The sequence below is a fragment of the Callorhinus ursinus genome, unplaced genomic scaffold, assembly GCF_003265705.2.
Source record: "Callorhinus ursinus isolate GAN/ISIS: 27379988/994484 unplaced genomic scaffold, GSC_fseal_2.0 scaffold44, whole genome shotgun sequence".
Classification (NCBI taxonomy): Eukaryota; Metazoa; Chordata; class Mammalia; order Carnivora; family Otariidae; genus Callorhinus; species Callorhinus ursinus.
Genome location: NW_027397106.1, coordinates 10,425,162 through 10,445,689, shown reverse-complemented (window position 1 = coordinate 10,445,689; position 20,528 = coordinate 10,425,162). Strand labels below are relative to the sequence as shown.

Genomic DNA, 20,528 nt, shown 5'->3' with positions numbered 1-20,528 from the left:
TGGATTTAGATAAATTTGGACCTCCCCACCACCAAAAAAAAAAAAAAAAAGGCTTCTTTGGTGGGGATGGGTACAGATGGAGAAGGAGGTGGAGGAGAGTGGTGGCTTCAAGATTTAGATGTACTGGATCCAAGTGCCACTGAGACACCCAACAAAACATGAGCAGCAGACAACTGTAGGCCTGAGATTTAATCTTAACAAGGTGGAGTTAACATTTAAAGGGTGTATCCTTTAATTAGGGAAATAGAAAAAAAAATCATGCAGACTATTATAAATGGTCTAAAACAGTGGCCACAAAAAGCACTTATTAAAGAGGACACATGCTGGGGCACCTGGCTGGCTCAGTCGTTAAGCGTCTGCCTTCGGCTCAGGTCATGATCCCAGGGTCCTGGGATCGAGCCCCGCATCGGGCTCCCTGCTCCGCGGGAGGCCTGCTTCTCCCTCTCCTACTCCCCCTGCTTGTGTTCCCTCTCTCGCTGTGCCTGTCAAATAAATAAAACCTTAAAAATAAATAAGTAAATAAAGAGGGCACATGTTGAATGGAGCACTGGGTGTTATCCGCAAACAATGACTCAGGAACACTACATCAAAAACTAATGATGTAATGTATGGTGACTAACATAACATAATAAAATTAAATTAAAAAAAATACTTAGAAGATGGGAGAGCAGTAACCAACAGGGACAGAAATGGGAAGAATGCTAAGAAAGAAGCCAAGGTGGAAGCAAATTAGGTCAGAGAAGCCAAAGGTGCAGGATAATTACATTAAGAGTCGATCAACAGGGGTGCCTGGATGGCTGAGTCAGTTGAGCATCCGACTCTTGATTTCGGCACAGGTCATGATCTCAGGGCTGTGAGACTGAGTCCCGCATCAGGCTCCATGATCAGCGGGAAATCTGCTTTGAGAGTCTCTCCCTCTGCCCCTCCCCCCACTCAGGTTCTCTCTCAAATCTTTAAAAAAAAAAAAAAAAAGTCAATCAATAGTGAGAAATATTCCCTAAAAATGGTGAGATTATTACTTTTGGCAAGTAGGTCATTAAGTGATCTTTGAGAGTAGTTTTAGTAAAGGGTGGGCAGAAGAGTTCTCTGTAGTTATTTATGTATTTAAAAGCTTAAGCTGACTGTTAAAAACACCATTAACAAATGTATTAGCTCAAAATATTGGCCATGGTCAGAGACCTTGGAAAGTTAAGATTTTGTAAACAGGTGGCTAACCAGCCAAATGCAGCTCTTGTGTTTCTTCCCCACCCCCCACACAAAGATCTTAGATTTTCAAATTATAAAATACAAAAGATCTGGTAATACTGGTCTCACATTCCCTGTGCACCTTTTGCTGGAAGCATGTCCCTATGTCCTGGTGGATACCTCAGTGTCCTGATGCCACCTTGTTTTATTCTTGTCTTATAACTGCCTGGTCTTGGTCCCTATAGCTGTGAGATACTGAAGTTAGAAACCTGGAAACTTGACCTTTACTGAAACATTAAATTAGCCATTTACTACCTACTCTAGGTTAAGACCCATAAAGGTAAGGTCTCAAAGCCAGAAGAACTCTTTCCCTGACTCCCAGCTTCCTACATCAACTATGGCCTCTGCTGACACTACAGACATCCATATTCCCCCAAACTGATACAGATTATTTCCCATTTAAAGATTTAATCGGCATGTAAATGAAATTTACAAGAATTCTCACATGTTCACAGGAATATTATCCATACAGATTACACACAGAATCAAGCTTTTACCATCTCAAAGCTGAGGAAAAAAGCTTTAAGGAAATTATCTTCAATTTACCCTTTTATGTGCATTGTACTTGACATTTGAATCCTTTGTCAACAACATAGCTGCTTTGATTCAGTCCCTTGGCCTTCGGTCTCTTCTCGTTCAAATCCAAAATTATCTTTAAAAAGTAAAGCTGCCATTTGAGTGATACCTTAAAAGATCATAGGATGTCTTGGCTTTAAAACTGTCTCCTCGATGCTTATGGGATAGCCTACAAAATCCTACAGTCCTTCCAGATGTGCATCTGTGGGCCCTCAGAGCCCCATGTCCCCTACTTCCCGTGCTCTTCTCCACACAGGTCAGGACTCTGAGCATACCGATACTATTCCCCGCTACTCTATAGACCTGTTCTAATGTTTATGGATTAAATAATTTCTGATTTGACCTTCAACCACGGGACCAGACCATGCAATGCTTATGTCTACCAGCACACTTGTCTTCACAGGCACACTAAAATCATTAAAAAATCCTCCAACTACAAACCCCAATATCGGTTTTACTTTCTGCCGAACGGAGGCCCTCCCCACTGAACAACTTCCCACCACTGTAGTAAAAAACCCTTTTGCCTAATGCTTTCCCCACACTCCTTTCTGCCTCCTGACCAACCCAGATGCTTCCTCACGTGGCTTGTCATGGGGCATGTCCCCTTCGCTTGCAAATTTTAAGTAAATGCTTTCAAAGGCAGTTATCTCCATGTCTGTCACTTTACCATACTTGATCAAAACAAATCCTGGGTACTTTTAATGCAAGTCCCCCTCCAAAACCACCCTTTTTATTTTGCTTAGAAAATGCTTTGAAAGCCTTCTCGATGGAGATTAAGTGGTTTAAATATCACCTCCTTGGTAAAAACCCAGAGCAGTTGTTCTCAGCCCCTTGAGCTGCATACAATATTGCTCCTAACACAGGGCTGCCTTGGTTGTTTTGTGATTTCTGTTCTTGTGTTCTTTTACGCCCACTGGGCTTTGAGAACCTGAATGAAGAGAATCACTCAAGTCTTACCCAGTACAATCCTTTGCACATATTAGGGACTCAAAGACTAAGAAAGAATAAATTTAGAAAAAAACTAGGAAAAGCACAGAAACTTTAAAGCTGGCCAACATCATCTAAAACCCATTGAAGGACATTTCATTTTCACTCATGTCAAGTCCTATTTAATAGAACAAATGTTTTAAGCTCCTAACCCCATGACACGGAGATGAGAGGGACAGAGTGGCAGTGGAAGAAAGGGAGCAGGGCTTACTGGGTCTGAGAAACACAGTTTCTCTGTGTTTCTTTCTGCTCCGCCTTGGAGGACAAGCAATAGAACTACACTTAAAATCCAGAAGATTTTTCATTCCTGTCAACCTTTTCAGAGCTTCCGCATTCTGAGGTCTTAGTTTTGTTAGGGTAGATGGTGATAGTGTTGTGGGGGGTGCAGGGGTTGTTTGCTCACCTTGTGGATTTTCTGTGTGTTCTGCCATTTCTACTCAATTTTACTTAGACAATGTCTGAGGTCTACCTGGGAGCCTGGTATCCACAATAGCTAGGTTTGGCTACCAAATATAATTGGTATGGCCTCAAGGCACACGGTGAAATCTAATGCTGAAAACAACCTAATTCACCAAGGCTGAAACTGCTATGAATTGCACCATTTTAGGGCAATAATGAATTAAGACAATCAACAGACATATGGAAAAAATGACTTTTCCTTTTCCACTTAACCTTTTTGGTTCATATGCTAAATCTTTAAGCCAACCTATCTGAAGAGGTTCTCATGAATGTTCACCTATAGAATATAAGATCCTGCAAGTATTTCTGAATAGTGTGTGAATTGGGGAAGAAAAAGCCTTTGACAACATTTTACTAATTACATTCACAACTCTCCATTTTTACGAACAAAATGATGATTAGCAGCTAATTACTTAGGCCATTAATTGATTGCTTTGTGATTAAAGATATGTATGTTAATTATACTTTAAAATGGAGGTACTTTAAGAATTGAAAAGAATGGATACTGCCTTCAATGTTTTAGTAATTAAATGTTGTGGAAAAGTACATTGTGGTTAAAAAAAACAATTCCATAGCTTTCTATTTTTGTGTGTTTTTTATAATAAATCTTTAGTATAAAAAATGTTTTAAACAAAAGACTCTGGCTTTTCTTGTACCATTCTCTTTCTGATAATGAACACTGAGTGTGAATGCAAAACCCTGCATATCATTATGTGAAACATTTATGCATTCAGAGTGTCTACTTGGTGGTTTTCTTAAGAAGCTAAACAATTCATTAAACAAGCTGCTCCTGAATGGTCGATCAGAACAAGCATAAGCTGCCTTCTGTAGAATTCTATTGTGAAGCTGTACCCATTTGTGTTTTCTTTGAAGCCATAAAAATGAAACCCTTATGCTCATATTAAAAGCATAAGAAAGGCATCTATTATGTCAATAGATTTAAAACACGGCCTTACACACAGTGAGAACCACTCCAAAATGGCACTCTTATAATAGCAAAGGTTAAGAAGTGCATTCCCAGAGAAAACCTTCAAAGGCCTACATATCATTATATCCCAAAACAGATGGCATTGCAGTGTTTGGAACTATAGTTTATGGACACCTACAATCTCAAATAAATCCTTTCTAATCCCACTCCTTTGTCTAGATTTTGTACTTTGATGATAACTGCAGGTGCCTTTCTCCATTCTTCAGAGAATGACAAGGATATGAAGATTCATGTACATATATGGACACAACTCTTACTAGGACTTCAATGCACAAATATTTTACTACCAACAGATTTATACTTTATAGATACCTAGGATTCCTACCTTCTAATCCATTATAAATCTTTAGTCTGAATTTTGTAGGAAAAAAATCAAAAATATACGTCATGCTCGTGGAAGTATAAACTCAAAAACCATTTTACATAACAATGTGGAATTCTCTACTATCTATGTGTATACTTGGGAGAATCTCAAACACAGCAGATGAGGACGAGAAAATTCACAGAAGCATTGTCTATAATAATGACAAACTGCAAATAACCCAAAAGTTGATCAATAGGAAAATGGATAGATGAACTGTAATGTACTCAATACTGCACAGCAATGAAGAATGAACTTCCACACACACCAACATAAACCTCAAAAACCATGCTGAGCAAGAGTGAGACAACTATAAAAGGGTTTCTTTTACATATAAAGTTGAAACGGTACAAAATTGAGCAACGGGTTATTGTTACTTAGCTTGCTCAATTATCTAAAATTTTGCTAAGAAAAAGCATACTAGTGTGACTAACTGATTGAAGTAAGAAGTTTATGATTATTTGCTACAAATCCCATACCGAATACTTTTTTGGATCTGAATTTAATTTACAAAATTGCCCACAGCCACTAATTTCTAATGGGTCCTTATGGGCCAAGAAAATTTGTTTAAAATATACTTCCATATTTAAGGAAGATATATCAATTATAACCTAGAGAAATACTTAAATAGTATAATTTTACCAAAAAAGTTTTACTTCATAGTTTACCTGAAACTTCACAAGGCTTGTGAGATTGCAGAAAATAGTTGCTCTTTAACTCCTGTCTGTATATAAGATGTGGCTTGTTATGATCATCTTCATGTTCACTCCCATCTGCCTTCATTATAGGTTCTAAGAAATATTCACCATCATGCGCTTTAAATGTTCCCATCTGAAAACAAAGAAAATAATTAACTTGGTTGCTAAGGGAAAGCATGCAGTGCCACAGGTTAAAGTGAGCACACACAGAAGCAGGACCTCCAGAAGTCTGTTCACTAAGTGTCATCCACTGACTAGAACATTTCCTTTCTGTGGTTCCCTTCATGCTCTTATGTATGGAGTCATGAAGACTGAGCAGTGTTCTAAAAGGCAGAGTTGAGATGACCGGCATTCCAGGTGTAAACAATGGCATAGGTAACACCAAACATTCTAATAATAAGAAAGCCTGTTTGGCTTGGTCTATATAAGGCAGTGAGCGAGAGACAAGACTTAAGGTTGTCTGGGGTCAGATAAGAGATCTTAAAGGTGATGCTAGCAATTTAGAATTTGTAAGCAATGCGGAGCCACTGAAGAGTTTTCACGAAGATCTACCTTCTGAATTCCAGAATCCACTATCTAACTTGTCTTTCAACATCTCCACTTACATAACTAGTAGCATTCTCAACCTGAACATGTCCAAAGCCAAACTCTTGATTTTCAGCCCAAACCTGCCCTTTCTTCAATGGTCCCTATGTCAGTAAATGGCAACAGTATTATTCCAATGGTTCAGGCCAGAAGTTCTTAGAGAAATCAAGGATGGGCTCTTGTGCCCACGCTAACATCCCATGTTCAATTCATCTGCAAATCCTGATGGTTCAACCTTTGAGGCATAACTGAAATCCAACCACTTCTGCCAATTTTTACTACCACATCCATGATCTAACCTCACATTGTTTCCTCTATAAACCAACAACCCCTAGTCTAGTCTCTATGGAGGAGTCACAGTAATTTCTCAAGTCTAGATCATGTCACTCAAACAAACATGAGTAAGTCATTCAGTAAAATCCAAAGTCCTTATCATAGTCTACAATGTCCTGATGTGCCCACCCTTCCCCCAGTGTCTCTCCAAACACACAGGTGACCAACAATTGTGACTTCTCCCATTTCCACCTTAGCTCATTCTAGAGCTCCTGGTGCCTCTGATATTCCTCACATACGACAAGAAAATGCTTACCTCAGGACCTTTGCGCTTAAACTTCTGCCTCAAGCACTTCCCCCCACTGGTTTCTGTTCGACATTCATCACCCCACCTCCTAGATCTATCCTTTTTACCCAGTTTCATTATTCTTCAAAGCACTTATCACTACCTCATTTTTGTCTGATACTACTAAAATCAAGTTCCATAAGAGTAGAGCTTTTGCCTATACATATTGTATGTTATAGATGGTGGCAAAAAAAAAAAAAATGCTAGCAGTTCTAAGATAAAGGCTGGAACCTTGAATAGAGGTAACAAAACTGGATTTATAGTGATAGCAATGGTATGACAATTGGAAGAGAAAGATTACAAGATGCCAATGCCTGAGGAAAGCAAAAAAATAGACAGTGAGGGAGAATTTATGATCATTTTCTGGTAAAATAGGATTTATCAAAATGACTCCAGAAATGTTAAAACTGCAAACAGACCCAATTCAAAGACCACTGACCATGTCTATTTACATAAAGAATGGTATAGCCATACAGTGGAATATCCTGTGGTTACAAAGAATAAACATTCCATCTAGGGTACAAGAAGACCTCCCATTATTTCTTGGATACTCTTCTAGAGGCCTATGCTCTAGCATATCTAATTCTACCAGTTCCTGTTTTCCAACTATAACTACAAATCACTTATTTTCAATATATAACAAAATTCCACCTCCCTATAGTTTCCCAGAAAAAAATAATTTCAAGTATGCTTATAAGTAACAAAGACACTATTTTTGAACCCATGGAAAAATTGCTTTCTGCCTTTTTAAAAAAGCATGCTGAAGAAGGGAAATGTGATTGTATCTTGGTAAAAGATACCAATAGACATGAGGTGGCTTATTACATACCTAAATGCATCTACAAAACTACTTTGAATGCAAAACTACTTTTCCCAAGCTATACTGAAGATCTACCTTGGAAATTTTTATACTCTTTTTGGATTAAGATCTAATTTCTATATTTCTATCCTAACATTCCAATAAGACTGCACAGGGGTCAAACTTGAATTCCCACATGGACATGAGAACAGCTCTATCCAGAGTCTATCAGAACCTCCTTTTACGTTGTGCTAGAAGATGGCCTTTATAAGCCAAAGGCTTTTCTTCAACAAGAACCTTATGTTTTAGAATACTTCAAGAATAATCTGTCTTCAAAGTGGCTCCTCTGTGTTTATCCATGAAGAACTTATGTTACTTCTATCATTTTTTCTATAATCCACCCTGTTGCAGAGGACTTTCTGTTCAAGTAAAAGTATTAGAGCTTTGCCTAAAGGCTCTTAAGGATGCATTTTTTTTCAACTTGGAAAGGAACCTGGTAAGAAATTGGAGGACTTAAAACAGGTGGTTCATAGAATTATATTTAGATCATGCCGTATTTTTAGCAACCTGCCTATCTGCAGAGGGCCACTGCAATTTGATTCATGAGAAATGCCAATCAAATTCCACTTTCTTTTAAGGACTATTAAAAGCAGCAAAACTAGTTTTCACTTGGGCAATGGTTTCCCAGTTATTGGAGCAATGATCTATTTGCCAAGCTGTACTGAAAGGCAGTAAGTGATTATATATACAACTGGTTCCAATTTATTCTCATAGGTCAAAATTTTTATTTTTAGAGTATTTTCATATATGTAATTGTTTTTCCAAAATGTTACTTCATAACACATGTACTATAGCCACAACCAATAATGTACTCAGATTTCATTAAAGAGTAAAAACAAGTAGAATATATAAATCATTTGGACGCTTTTCCCAAATTGTTTACAGTTATCACATTAGTACTGGCAACTACAGAACATTCAAAAATAATGTCTGATTGAGTAAGGCAATTAGAGCCTCCACTGAGAATTTTAGTAACAAATTGCTCTCAACAATTAATAAAATTAGATTTTAATTTCAGGGGTGGATCACCAGCAATTAAGTTTTTCAGTCTTCGTGGTGGTAGTTATTAATAAGTCATATAATGAGAATCAGTTTAATGCTATTTATAATAGGAGCCTGAATAGGAGTCCTGTGTTTGCACTTACAGAAACTTGGGCAAGTCACTTCATATCGGACTCTCAATTCCATGACTTGTAGAACAAAATAGAAATAAATCTACCTAATTTCCTGAGAAAGGCAAGGTGTTAAAACGTCAATGATTTTGAAATGGGATGAAAAATTCTCCACTAAAAACACAAATGTTACAGCCACCCTTTTTCCCCTAGGCAGACTGCAACTCTTATGTAATGAAAGATCGTGAAGATGAACTCAGATTCATTTTTGCGTTGGGATCCTCCGTTCGATGCATAAGGTTTTTTCTCCCAAACAGGTCATTATAACACCACTGATGAAGCCTAGGAAATAGGGTATTATACAAAAGCACACATTGAATGAATCAACAACATGAAGAAAATCTAGTTGGTTCCACAAGCCTGAAGTAGAAAATTCTAAGGTTTTCAAGAAGAGGAGTCTTTCTTTCCTCTAGCGGCATTCTGTACTCCCCTTTCCATGGGAGAACTCCAGATCTCCAGCATAAAAGTGAGAAGGGGCAATAAAGAAAAAATGCGCTACATATACTTCCCCCAAAAAAGAGAACACTCTCGCCAATCCTTGCTCATAAGCATCAAGAAAAGGACTCTGAACTCATCCACCTAAGCCTTAGGTAGCCAAGGGAGTCTGATGCAAGTAATGTCCCAGCAACATCAATAACAAGGAATAAATTCTGTAATATTTCTCTTTCTTGTAGGCACAGAGGTGTTTTTGAAGTTACAGGAACTCACTAAAAGTGAAAAGAATGGTCAACATTCTTAGGGATCTAGGGAGTGGTTCTCAGGACAGTCTCTCCTGACTTCTTACTGAAATATCTGGATACATAAAACCCAAAATTATAACAATTAAGAACTTGTAAGAAATCATTCAGAACTGTTTTGTAGGTGTATAATGGAAATATCTTCATGATCAATTGTTGAAATATTGTCAAGTTTACTTGAAAATATGTAAAATCTAGAAGGACACATGCCATACACCTGCCAGACCATGCCATATTTATAGCCTTTTTTCTAGTTTCTTACGATTTACAATTAACATATGTACTTTTCAATTATTTAGGCAAATATTCTTTATTTTCTTATCTCCCACTGTATTTTTCCCTAAAGTTTACCATATACCAAAGTTTCCCTAAAGTTACCAAAACCATGAAGTGGTTTTGTTCTACTTGAGCACAGCTGGACTTCTACTGAGCTTATTGGTGAGGTGAGAATACGATACTTTGCTTTTCAGTAGGAGATATTGTTAACATTCAGATTTAACATAAATGCCTTTTAGACTTTGGCAACTGTCACAGAAAACTAACTTGAAGCAATTACCAAAACTTGATCTGCCATCAGAAGTCAACTAAGTTTTTGAGGTATTAAGTTGTCAAAGAAACCATGGGCCTAGACTAAAGAAGCCTTGACTGCTTTAGTTGTAACATAATCCATAGACCCTCAATTACCTCAGCATTCCTGAAAACTGTCCCCACTCCCACCGCCTGACAGCCTCCTCCCAGAAGCTTAGATGTAGCCATGGAGACCCTCGCAGAGAGCAGAACGGAGGCCTTGGTGACTGGACTTCCCAGAAAGAGGAATCAAGGAAGGGAATCAAGGAACTCTCTTGCCATAGATCTCCACAGCCCCTCTGCAGAAGAAGTCCAAGATGGCTATAAATCAGTTACTAATAGGTGCCTCTTCTTTCCAGAGGAAGTTGAAGATTAGGGTTGCAGTCATGCTGTATATAGGGCTGGGCATAAAGACAGTGCCTCTGTGAGGTTGTCTCCTTGTAGACAAGATGACTGTGATGTGTAGGAAGAGAACAAAAGGACATTGGGTGAATAAAAGGACAGCCTGTGGTAAAGACTGGTGGTGATCAACAGTATCTACTCTCTCTTGCTCCTGGTCCTATTACTTGCCCCTCATTTTTTAGCCCTTTGCATCTGAGTAGAGCCAGGCATCAGTAGAATGTAAATAGAAGTAGTGTGTCACTTTTGGACTAAGGTAGACAAGAGCCAAAATGGTTTCATGCTATTACTGTGGTAATAAAGCATTCATGTAGCTCATGAATATTTGAATGTTCTTATAATGACATTATTGTACCACCAGTATCTAACAGTGGTTAGTATATAATGAATGCTTTCTAAGTATTTGTTGAAAAAAGAACCTTTCTTCCCCTGAATAGTAGTATGAATTGAACAGCTTAAGTATATTTTATAGAAAACAGGAAGTATGAGCAAAACAATAAAGCCTCAGGTAACAAGGTACGATATAACCCCATAGGAATGACACCACTTAGATACCTAAGACTTAACCTATGCACAATTTTTTAATGTATTTCAACTAAAGTATTTCAAGTATTTCAACTAAAATTGCTAAAATAATTTTCTTGCATTGCATGACTGATGTAAAGAACTAGCCTAATTACTTAGCACATTAAAAGCTGCTTTAGCTCATCCATCCATGTATGTATCGAGCATTTTTATGTTCTGTATTGGGTGTTACAATCATCTCCGCACTTAAAATCTATAAATAAAGTAGAAGTGTGAATTGTGGTTCAATATATGATGTATAAGGAGTCGTCCAATAGTGGAACAAAGGCAGGTCTGGTCAGTTCTGTCTAGAGAAGATCAGGGAAAAGGAAAGGCTTAAAACTGATCTGAAGGATTAAGAGTTTAAGAGAAAGGATATTCTAGACAAAGTAAATATAAACTCAAAGTATCGTGAATAATATATAAACCTATTCTGGAACCAAACACGTGTTTCTAGAATTAGCTCTTACTTGCCACCTGTTCTGTCATTATCTTTTGTGGTTAATGGTCACAGGATCATGCAGTCATTTAAGCAAGCCAAAAATCATTTTGATCTCCTTTTAGGGTCCAAAATTCTAATGTGTCTTCTGCAAGGCTGTTCAACTCCAGCACTGACATTTAGAGTTATTTGTGTAGGAGACTGTTCTATGCATTGGGGTAAGTTTAGCAACATCCCTGTCCTCTAGCCAGTAGAGGCTAGGAGCATCCACTATACACACCCCCAATTGTAACTGCCCAAATGGTCTCCAAATCATCACCAAGAATCCCAAGGGACAAAACTGCCCCCAGTTGAGAACCTCTGGTCTACAGTAGCATACCTTCTATAGGCAACCACTCTTCCCCTTCGCTGCTACAACCACTTTATTTCAAGGGGCTCCTCTTCCCTACCCATGGTACACTAAAAGAGTGGTCCTTTCAGTGACTCTGCCTCCCCCATACCCTTCACAGTACTGCATTAGGGGAGGCCCCTCCTACCACATGAAACCAACCCACAATCCCAGCTCCAGCCTCACTCTTTCACAGTGAGTCCAAGCCTTAAGGTGAGGTCTGCCTTACCCTTCCCTCCCAATCCACCTGCTTTTCCAGCTGCACAGGGCCATAAGCAACCCTTGACTTTCCATATCCAAATGGAGTCATCCCCGAAAGTCCAGTTGAGAGTCCTATTTCCAGCACAGGTCTCAATGCCCTTTACTCCTTCCTCAAAGTTCACAGAGCACTTTCCACATTCCTCTCAACAGCATCAAACAGACTACAAATGTTTGTGTGCCTGGTGTCAGTATATGGTGGCCCTGAGAATGCTAAGCATAATTGGCTAGGAGCCCCAGCTATTGGGGTTTAAAATCCATCATTGTTTGCAGCCCAGCCATCTCTCTCTCAAGTGCTACTCCCATTTAGTAATGGAGTGTGACAATACTAAAGGTACACTCATTCTTAGGCAGGAGATTCTTCTCCCAGCCCAATTTGGCTCAGGGCAAGCTTTGCTGAACCTTGCTTAGACTCCCCAGCAGCCGTGGATGCCTCTCCCCAACAGTCTCATCCTCCCTGTTTCAAATTTCACCACTCTATTTTCTCTGACGTGGGCACTTCTCCTAAATAAAATGCTTGCACACACAATCCCATCTTGTCATCTGCTTCTTGGAGACCTAGACAAAGACTAGAATTTTAAGAGGCATAAGAAATTCTCCCTTGTATGGGAGTACTTGATGGAGTATGTGAATAACTAAGAGGTCCTTATGAATTTTTTCCACAAAAAATTATGAATACAGAATGGCATATGTAATAATCTGGGGCTGTGTTAGTTGTGGGCAAATCGGAAGTTCAGAAAATTTTCCCAGAATAGACAAAAACCAGTAAAGACACAGATAGGAAATAACCTTATGGAAACTGAACAAGAAGTCACTAAAGCAACTCAATAATCAGAGCATTAGTGCCTGACATGCTGCAGAATGGTTAGGAGAAACTTCAAAAAAGTACACAGCGCCACTGCAAGTTACTGCAGAAGAGAGAACACTGTAGAAGCCAGATGCAATGTCTGGTTTTATGACATCTGGAAATGGTTTCTTTCAACCAAAAAAACTGCATTGCTTCAAATCCCACCAAGAAATAGTGAAGTTAACAGTCTAGGCAGTCGGGTTAGTCCCTGAGGGCCTTTGGAAGAAGGGAACCCAATGGGTAACATGAGAAGAGGCTTAGTAGGCACAGAGGTTGTTGGGAAAAGCCTCTGTATAATTTATACATGCCATCCTGACAATATGCACCCAAAATTCAGCTCATTAAAATACTGACCTCTACTTTGGCAATAGTGCTAACATTATGAGAAGATCGAGAATAGGACCATGAAAACGAAGCTTAAAGTTGAATAGAGAGGTATTAAGACCTGATAACTATATGTTCTGTGACAGTTTATCAGTGGACTAAAAAGAGTTTGATTAGCCATTATGACTTACAGGTAACTTTGGGATTCAGTTCCATTTTCATATCTACTATAGATTTTACAAATGAATAAATCTGTTTAGACTTGTTTGAATTATGTTATACTTACGAGAAATTAAACAGAAAAGCAGAAGTTATACACACATGAAACAAAACTTCTGGCAGACCCTTCTGGTTCTTGGCCCAAAATACTTAAAAGTACTAGTCATGGTTCGGTGATTTAGTGAAATATGAAAATACCAAGACTTCTAAGAATGGAAAAAAGAAATAACTATATAGAAATTAAAGTCTGCATGTTGAGGGTTAAAGCAACACTAGCATTCCACTAAATGGAATTCATGTGTCAATTTTTTTTTAATGGTTGCACATAGATATTTTGAAAGCATTTTGGTTTTCATTCCCTTCCTCTAAAATACATTCCTCAGTAGCCACCAAAGAGAGGGTAGATGCTACCTGAAGTAGGAAGATGGGAGGGGAACTGACCAGCTAAACAAGATTCGAAAGGGGAACTTCATGGATTCCCGGAAGAAAAGGGGGACGGGAGACATAAGAAACATGACAAGATGTACATGGGCCAACTTCTCCACCGAGGATTAAGATCCTAGAGAGAGAAGACATGTTAGTTTAAGGAAACTGCCAAGAGAAATGCTTCAGCATGCTAACTGGGATTCAGGGAAGGGACCCTCTGAAAGGGATTCCCCCCCATATACACCCCCACAAAGTTAGAGCTGTGGCAGAATTTGGTAAAGGGAAGAACTAAGTCCCCCTTGACTTTCAAATGCCATGGAGGGTTTCAGACCCGTAGAGGGCTCTGGAAGTTTACCAACAGCATCACTAAGCCACCTTGTGTGGTGAAGGCACAGCAGCAGAAGCAAAGTGACTGATAAGGGCTGCACAGTGCAGCCGCCAGACAGATCAGGTAAGTGCTGCAGCCAGACCTCGCAGGGAGAGGCAGCACCAGTGAGAGCCCAGAAGGGACGTCCAGGAGCCTCACTGAGTGAAGGAGGCCACAAGTTCTCAGGCCTAGAATTCAGCTAGAGGAACTGAAGGATCAGCTCTCGACCTTCCTCCCAAACAATGACCTCAGGACAAACAATATGGCCTGCTATGGGGTCAGTGTTCATCAGTAGTCAATGTATGCTTGAATCTAGCAATGTAGGGGATAATACACAACAGGAAAAAAAAAAAAAAAGGAAATCACATGCTCATTTCAATATATTCAGGAAAATACAATATTCATTTATAATTAAAAGCAAACTTAGAGCAAAAAAAGAAACTAGAAAAGAACTCTAAATTTTAAGTCTGGCTCTAACAATCCTTCAGTAAACTTCAATCTTAATGTTTAATGCACTGACAGAGGTCAAAGCTAGATCACAGTCACATACACAAAGTCAAATATCAGTCTGGAAGCAAGAAGGAGAAGGGCCAGAAGATTAACAGTAGTAACTTCATAGGCATTGTATCAAGGTTGATCTGCAAACAATCCAGCTGGTCCAGGTTGTCGGTACAACAATTTTATCCAAATCTAAAGACTAAGAAGAATTGCATATAATGACAAATGGACTGTAGGACCTACCAAGGGTTCAGCTATTTGAGGACACCATTATTCTAAAGGAAGTTAATGATTTATTCGGTAGAAAGAAGGTACACAGTCATAAATACATAGCTAATATCTATTATGTATCTATAGCTAATTCTATCTCTACTATGACTGATGTCCTCAATGTAGCCTTACAAAGAAATTAAAACACATAGGTATAAAATAAGTTTTTAAAATGTTAAGTGTGATAAGGGCAATAAATCTTTCAAAAGCAAAGTGCATACATGCGTCAGATTAATAATGTATAACTTAGACAACTATATCCAAACTGGCACAGTAATGGGTGAGGATGAACTCCAGTCAAGACCTAAAAACATTTCCAACTGTTTCTTGATTTCAAAAAGGGGATACTGAATAATAATTTGAACTACACCAGCATTATGAATCAACATGAGCAGAAACATCACTAATAATGCTTCCCATCTGGAATGTTTTTCCATGCCGCGAAATACTAAATCAAGAAAACATTAACCATGACAAATTGTGGTAGTAAATCTAGAATTTTCCAGACGAGCTAACCATTCTGAAAGGTTCTAGAAAAGAATATTTTTCTTTCCTTTGATATATAGGCGGCTGTGTAAATAGTGTTTCTGCCATTTTGGTGTTGCAAGCTTTCTACATTTAACACAGCAGAAAAGAAGGAAATTGTTCAAGGCATTCCATGTAACTGTAGCTCAAAGTAGCATGAAAAAAAGAGCAAGGAGACCCTCGAAATTTACTTAGTAATGACCAAAACTCACGCCCAGGAAGACATCCTACATCAATTAACCTGAGAGGAAGCATTGCATTTGAATGCTAGAATCCAGTAACCAAATTCCTAGTTGTTTCTTCTTGAACAGGTCTTTAATCGGGAGTTAATGAAGTATCTATTTTAACAAAACTATTAAGACCTGGGGTTTCATAAATTTAGATGGGAAAGTGTTAGACCTATTTTCACTAACTTCTGATACTTAACATTTCCTTTAATTATTATTGTAGGTAAAGCCACAGACATTGTAACTTTGTTATCAATAAGATACCTTTGTATCAGAGTTGATGTAGCTATCTGGAGAGTTTATACTCATTATCACTACCACAGTAAATAGACCCCTCCCCAATAGATCACTTAATGCATTAATGAAGAGTATTATGAAACCATAAGTTGTAGTATTTGTAACATTTTGATTACTGTTAGTACTAAAATGGAGGCCAATTAACATTTTACACATTTAAAGTACGTTGAGAAAACGTCCTAAGTTTCCCGGGACTAAAGAAGTTTATGGCTAAGGAGAGAAAAAAAGGTTAGAACCTCTGCCTTCAAGGGAGAAGAACAAAACACAAAGAACCCACTATTTTATTTCATTTCCTCTCTCCACAATAAAGTTTTTTTCTTCCTCTACACAAAATCTCCATTTTTTACTCCTGTCACTCTAATGATCATTTCTTACTTGCTAGCACTAGGGCTTTATCGATACTGCCAAATGTACTGCATTTTGAACACCGGCAGATTCAGCCTCTATGGACATCCCCATACTATCAAGAAAGCCAACTTTTCCTTTTGAGATTTTCATTTTATATATATTCATTTCCTTCTAAATTCAAGGAGATTTAATTCAGGGGAGTGCTTAAGTGGTCAGGAGTTGGTGTGTCAGTGAAGTCAACTGCCCTCCCGAATGAAAAGACATTTCACGTGTGGCACAGGCCCCACAGGGCCACTCCCTGACTCACTCCCTCAAGATCTGACATTTTCAGGAGTCTCCCCAGCTTTGCACAGAGGGGTCAGTTTTGCAGCAGGTAGAGACTACCCATCATCCAACCCACCCTCACCCACCCCCCGCCATTGCAAGAAAGAGTGGCCTCCGGCCTGAGTTCATCTAGGTGCTAATCCCTCTGATAACCTCCTCTGACCTCTAGGGTCACCAACCATCAACTTGGAAAAACCCAACTGACCAACTCCATTAACACAGCCCTTAACTGGATCCCAAGAAAAACGCCGGAGGGGCCCGAGGGCACTTACCAGTCCTCCACAGAGGCTGAAGACCGCTGTGTGATCCTCGCGAGCATTGACCTGGCCTCGATAGAAGCAGTGGCGGAGATCTGGAGGCACCACGCTGCGCTCCTCCGCCCTGCGCGCCGCGGCTCCCAGGTGCACCTCGGTGTAGCCCGCGGCCAAAAAGGCCGCGTCCGCGCTCAGGTTCAGCTGGAAGAGCTGCCCGTAGGCGCTGATTCGGTAGTGGGTCCTGAATGGCGTGGGCTCCAGCGCCTCCGAGCTGCGCTTCCTCCGGCTGAAGTGGTGGCTCTGGGGGAACACTTCGCCAAACTCATTGACCCGCGCGGGGGTCACCACTTCGTAGGAGACCAGCGTCCTTACCAGGGCTTCTACAACCACAGAAATATGGCCACTGAGCGCCCCCCCCACACACACACACACGCGTTTCCAACTCCACGACCCCAAACTTCAACCAAACGCCCCAGGTCCCAATACACCCGGGGGCACGACAAATGCACACAAGCTGGCGAGAGCGCGCGCACGCACACACACACACGTGCTCTGCTTTCCCACACCCCCGACTTGCTCCAACCTCTCCAAGCAAAGACCCTGACACTCATGGCCCCGAACAACCCATCCCTCTTTGCTTCCCAGCCGCCAACTGGTGCCGTCCTGGCGCACGCGCCTCTCTCTCCCCACGCGCCCCCACCGCGTGGTCCCAGGAGCGAGACCGGTCCCAGCGCGCGCGATTCCTCGAAACCCGGCGCAGCCGCAACCTCTCGGGATGCTTGGGGCTGGCTGATCCCGGAGTCCCGCGAGCCCCTGCAGGACCAGGATCCCCACAACGGGGCTGAGTCACCCTCCCCACACCGTCCGCCTGTCCCACTCGGGCCCCTCGCCCCCACCTCGCTGGTGGAGGCGTCCCGCAGTGACCTTACCTTGCCTGGGGTGGAAGTGAATTTCCCAAGACCTGGTGATGAAGAGCGAGAGCTGGTAGAGCAGCCCCGTCAGCCACTTGGCCACCCGCATGGTTCCACCCGGGGGATCCCAACCCGGGAGGCCAACCCGAGCCGCCGGCCGCCCTGCCCGGCTTCCCCGCGCTCCGCAGCCTCTCCTCCCTCTCGCCCGCCGTGCTCTGCGCCGACCGCCGAGGCGTCTCAGCAGCCTCCGGAGCAGCAGTCCCGGCCCCGGGCCGGACCGTCTCGCCACACCACCAGCCTCCGCTCCCTGAGCCGCTGCTTCATCGCACTGCAGCCCCACAGCTCCTGGCTCGCTCTCGGCAGCCTCGGTCCGCTTCCTGCGCCCGCACTGCCCTCAAACGCCTTCTCCCTAAGTCCAGATCAACGCGAGGAAGCAACTCGACCTAGCAGGAACGGTGCCAATATAGCCACCCCAGGCCGGGCGATCGCGGGGGGAGAGCCCGCCTCTAGGGGCCGGGCCCGGCCAATCAGCAGGAGGCGCGGCCCGGGCTCGCCCTCCCGCGTGCAGCCCGCCCCCAGCTCCCAGCCGCACGAGGAGTGCGGTCCCCGCGGGCTCCAGCGCTGGGAGAGCAACGTGGTGTGTCTAGTCCGAGGGCCAGCTGGACATCATCCAGCTGTGTGAGGTCGAGGTTCAAAAAGGTGATAGGTGTGTGAGGTTTTTAGTTCTTACAATGAAATGAAAAGCATCGGTGGGAAAGTTTCTGTTATTTATGTTTCACGGTAATTTTAGACTTCTCGAGCAAGATAAAATAAGCTACAGCGGGAAGGTTCTGTAGGCAAGGGATAACTCCAATGAAGCTTAATGACCAGGTCTCATTAGCGAGGGCCCCTGTGTATTCTAGGAGTTGTTGGGAGTTTAAGAGCATCATAGGGGCAGAGGGGAATGTGAGGTTGCAGTGAGCAAGCACTGTGGGGGTGAATTTCTGGCAGTTGTCTAAAGAAATTCGAGATGAAAAGGATCTCAGTCTCCACAGTTCCAGTATTTGTGATTTTTTTCCCCTTAATATTCATCTTCGTACTTAATTTTGTATAAAGAGTCCCCCAAAATTATAGAAACGTCAAGCCCCACAAAATTTGTATCTGCCCCTGCCATTGTATCTGCATGTCATTTTACAAGACTCTCTGCTGGTAGTTTCACAGTATTAATATGTCCACTCTTTATGATATCCAAATGACCGCACATATCCACAATTATCTTCATCATTCTTAACAATTATTGTAGTGCTGGATCCCGTTGTGTCACCTGGTGTCTGTTAAATTAAATAAACCTCAGTAGCAGCAGAAAGCAGTGTCATTTCAGAACGACTTTCTTATTTCTCAAATCCACCTGTTTGATTTGCAGGTTCCATATTGCTTCTCTCTGTCGCCTGTGTGGGGAAAAAAAAAAAGAGGAGGAAGGAGTCCGATGGTCTTGAAATCCAACCAAGGGGGAGAAAGAATGTGAAAAAAAAAAAAAAGTAAAGGAATATATGGATAAATCTTCACAAACACAGAGGAATATACTCTCAATTTAGTTCCTGGCTGCCTTTTCTCCCCTGAACTCTCAACAATAAATATTCTGTTTGCTTTGAATTGACCTCTCATGGCATGCCTCCAGCTCTTATATCATACACTTGGTCCATCTGTTGTTCACCACGGATGTGAACAAATCTTGTTGAGGAAGGAGTGTTTAATTTTACTTTTATCAAGGAAATTACCCAGCTCAGTGATGGTCATTCTTCCACAATCAGTCCTCTTTTTTTGTAGCCCTTCCTCACAAGTGTCATTTCATCCATCACAGAATTACAGACATCTAATTTTTCTTCCCCTAAGTTAACCATACTGTTACTCTAAACAAAACAAAAACAGACTTTACCCACACCTATCTATTTAGTGGTTACCTTCAGTACATTGTAATTTAGAGTCATTTTAATTACATTGCAGCTCTAAATGTATCTTTACATCAGGAGCCATGACTTTTCCTTCATACAAATAACAGAAAATAGAACTATCTACTTAATGAAGGCAAAATAAATACTTCATTTCTGTTACTGAATATTTGTCAATCAAAGTAGTTTTTGCAATGGAATATTTGATTTTCAGCCTGTTCTAGTTTTTTGGAAATTCTGTTTTAAAAATGGGACTGTTTTAGGGGCGCCTGGGTGGCTTAGTCGTTGAGCATCTGCCTTCGGCTCAGGTCATGATCCCAGAGTCCTGGGATTGAGCCCTGCATCGGGCTCCCTGCTCAGCAGGAGCCTGTCTCTCCCCCTCCCACTCCCCCTGCTTATGTTCCCTCTCTCGCTATGTCTCTCTCTGTCAAATAAATAAATAAAATCTTTAAAAAAATAGGACTCTTTTACCTTTTATTAAAGAAATGGGAAGCTGTATGAGATGCGAATTCTATGGTATTATAATCTTTACCATGTGCAGTCAAGAGCATTATTTCCTTCATTTTATAGAAGATAAATGTTACATTTTCACACAGTATCTAAGTAAATAAGCTGGGTTTCCAGAAATCCCTTCTGCCTTCAATGTCTTTTCATTATATTAGGCTTAACTGTTATGATATTCATATTGTCTGTCTCTCTTCCTTTCTCCCAATGAAAATGCCCTGAGTAAACTAATCTATGCCGTTTGAATCAAGCAATTTCCTCACATTGATAATTATAGTTACCGCTTACGGAATTTCTTTGACATATAGGTCCTATACAAGGGACTTTAGAAAGATTGCCTCATTTCACTTACACATTC

At 40.9% G+C, this 20,528-nt stretch overlaps 1 protein-coding gene across 2 annotated transcripts in view; it reads right to left on the bottom strand.

Moving 5' to 3' along the window:
• The window catches only part of ADAMTS20 (ADAM metallopeptidase with thrombospondin type 1 motif 20), a 168,941-nt gene extending 150,827 nt beyond the window's left edge, over positions 1-18,114 (bottom strand). For both annotated transcript variants that reach the window (XM_025883395.2, XM_073882102.1), the window contains exons 1-3: positions 17,757-18,114; positions 16,846-17,207; positions 5,285-5,447 (exon numbers count right to left, since the gene is read on the bottom strand). In XM_025883395.2, the coding sequence (XP_025739180.1) occupies positions 5,285-5,447; positions 16,846-17,207; positions 17,757-17,847 (616 nt within the window). In that variant the 5' untranslated portion in view covers positions 17,848-18,114. The remainder of the gene's footprint in view (positions 1-5,284; positions 5,448-16,845; positions 17,208-17,756) is intronic.
• Positions 18,115-20,528: the final 2,414 nt, after the last annotated feature.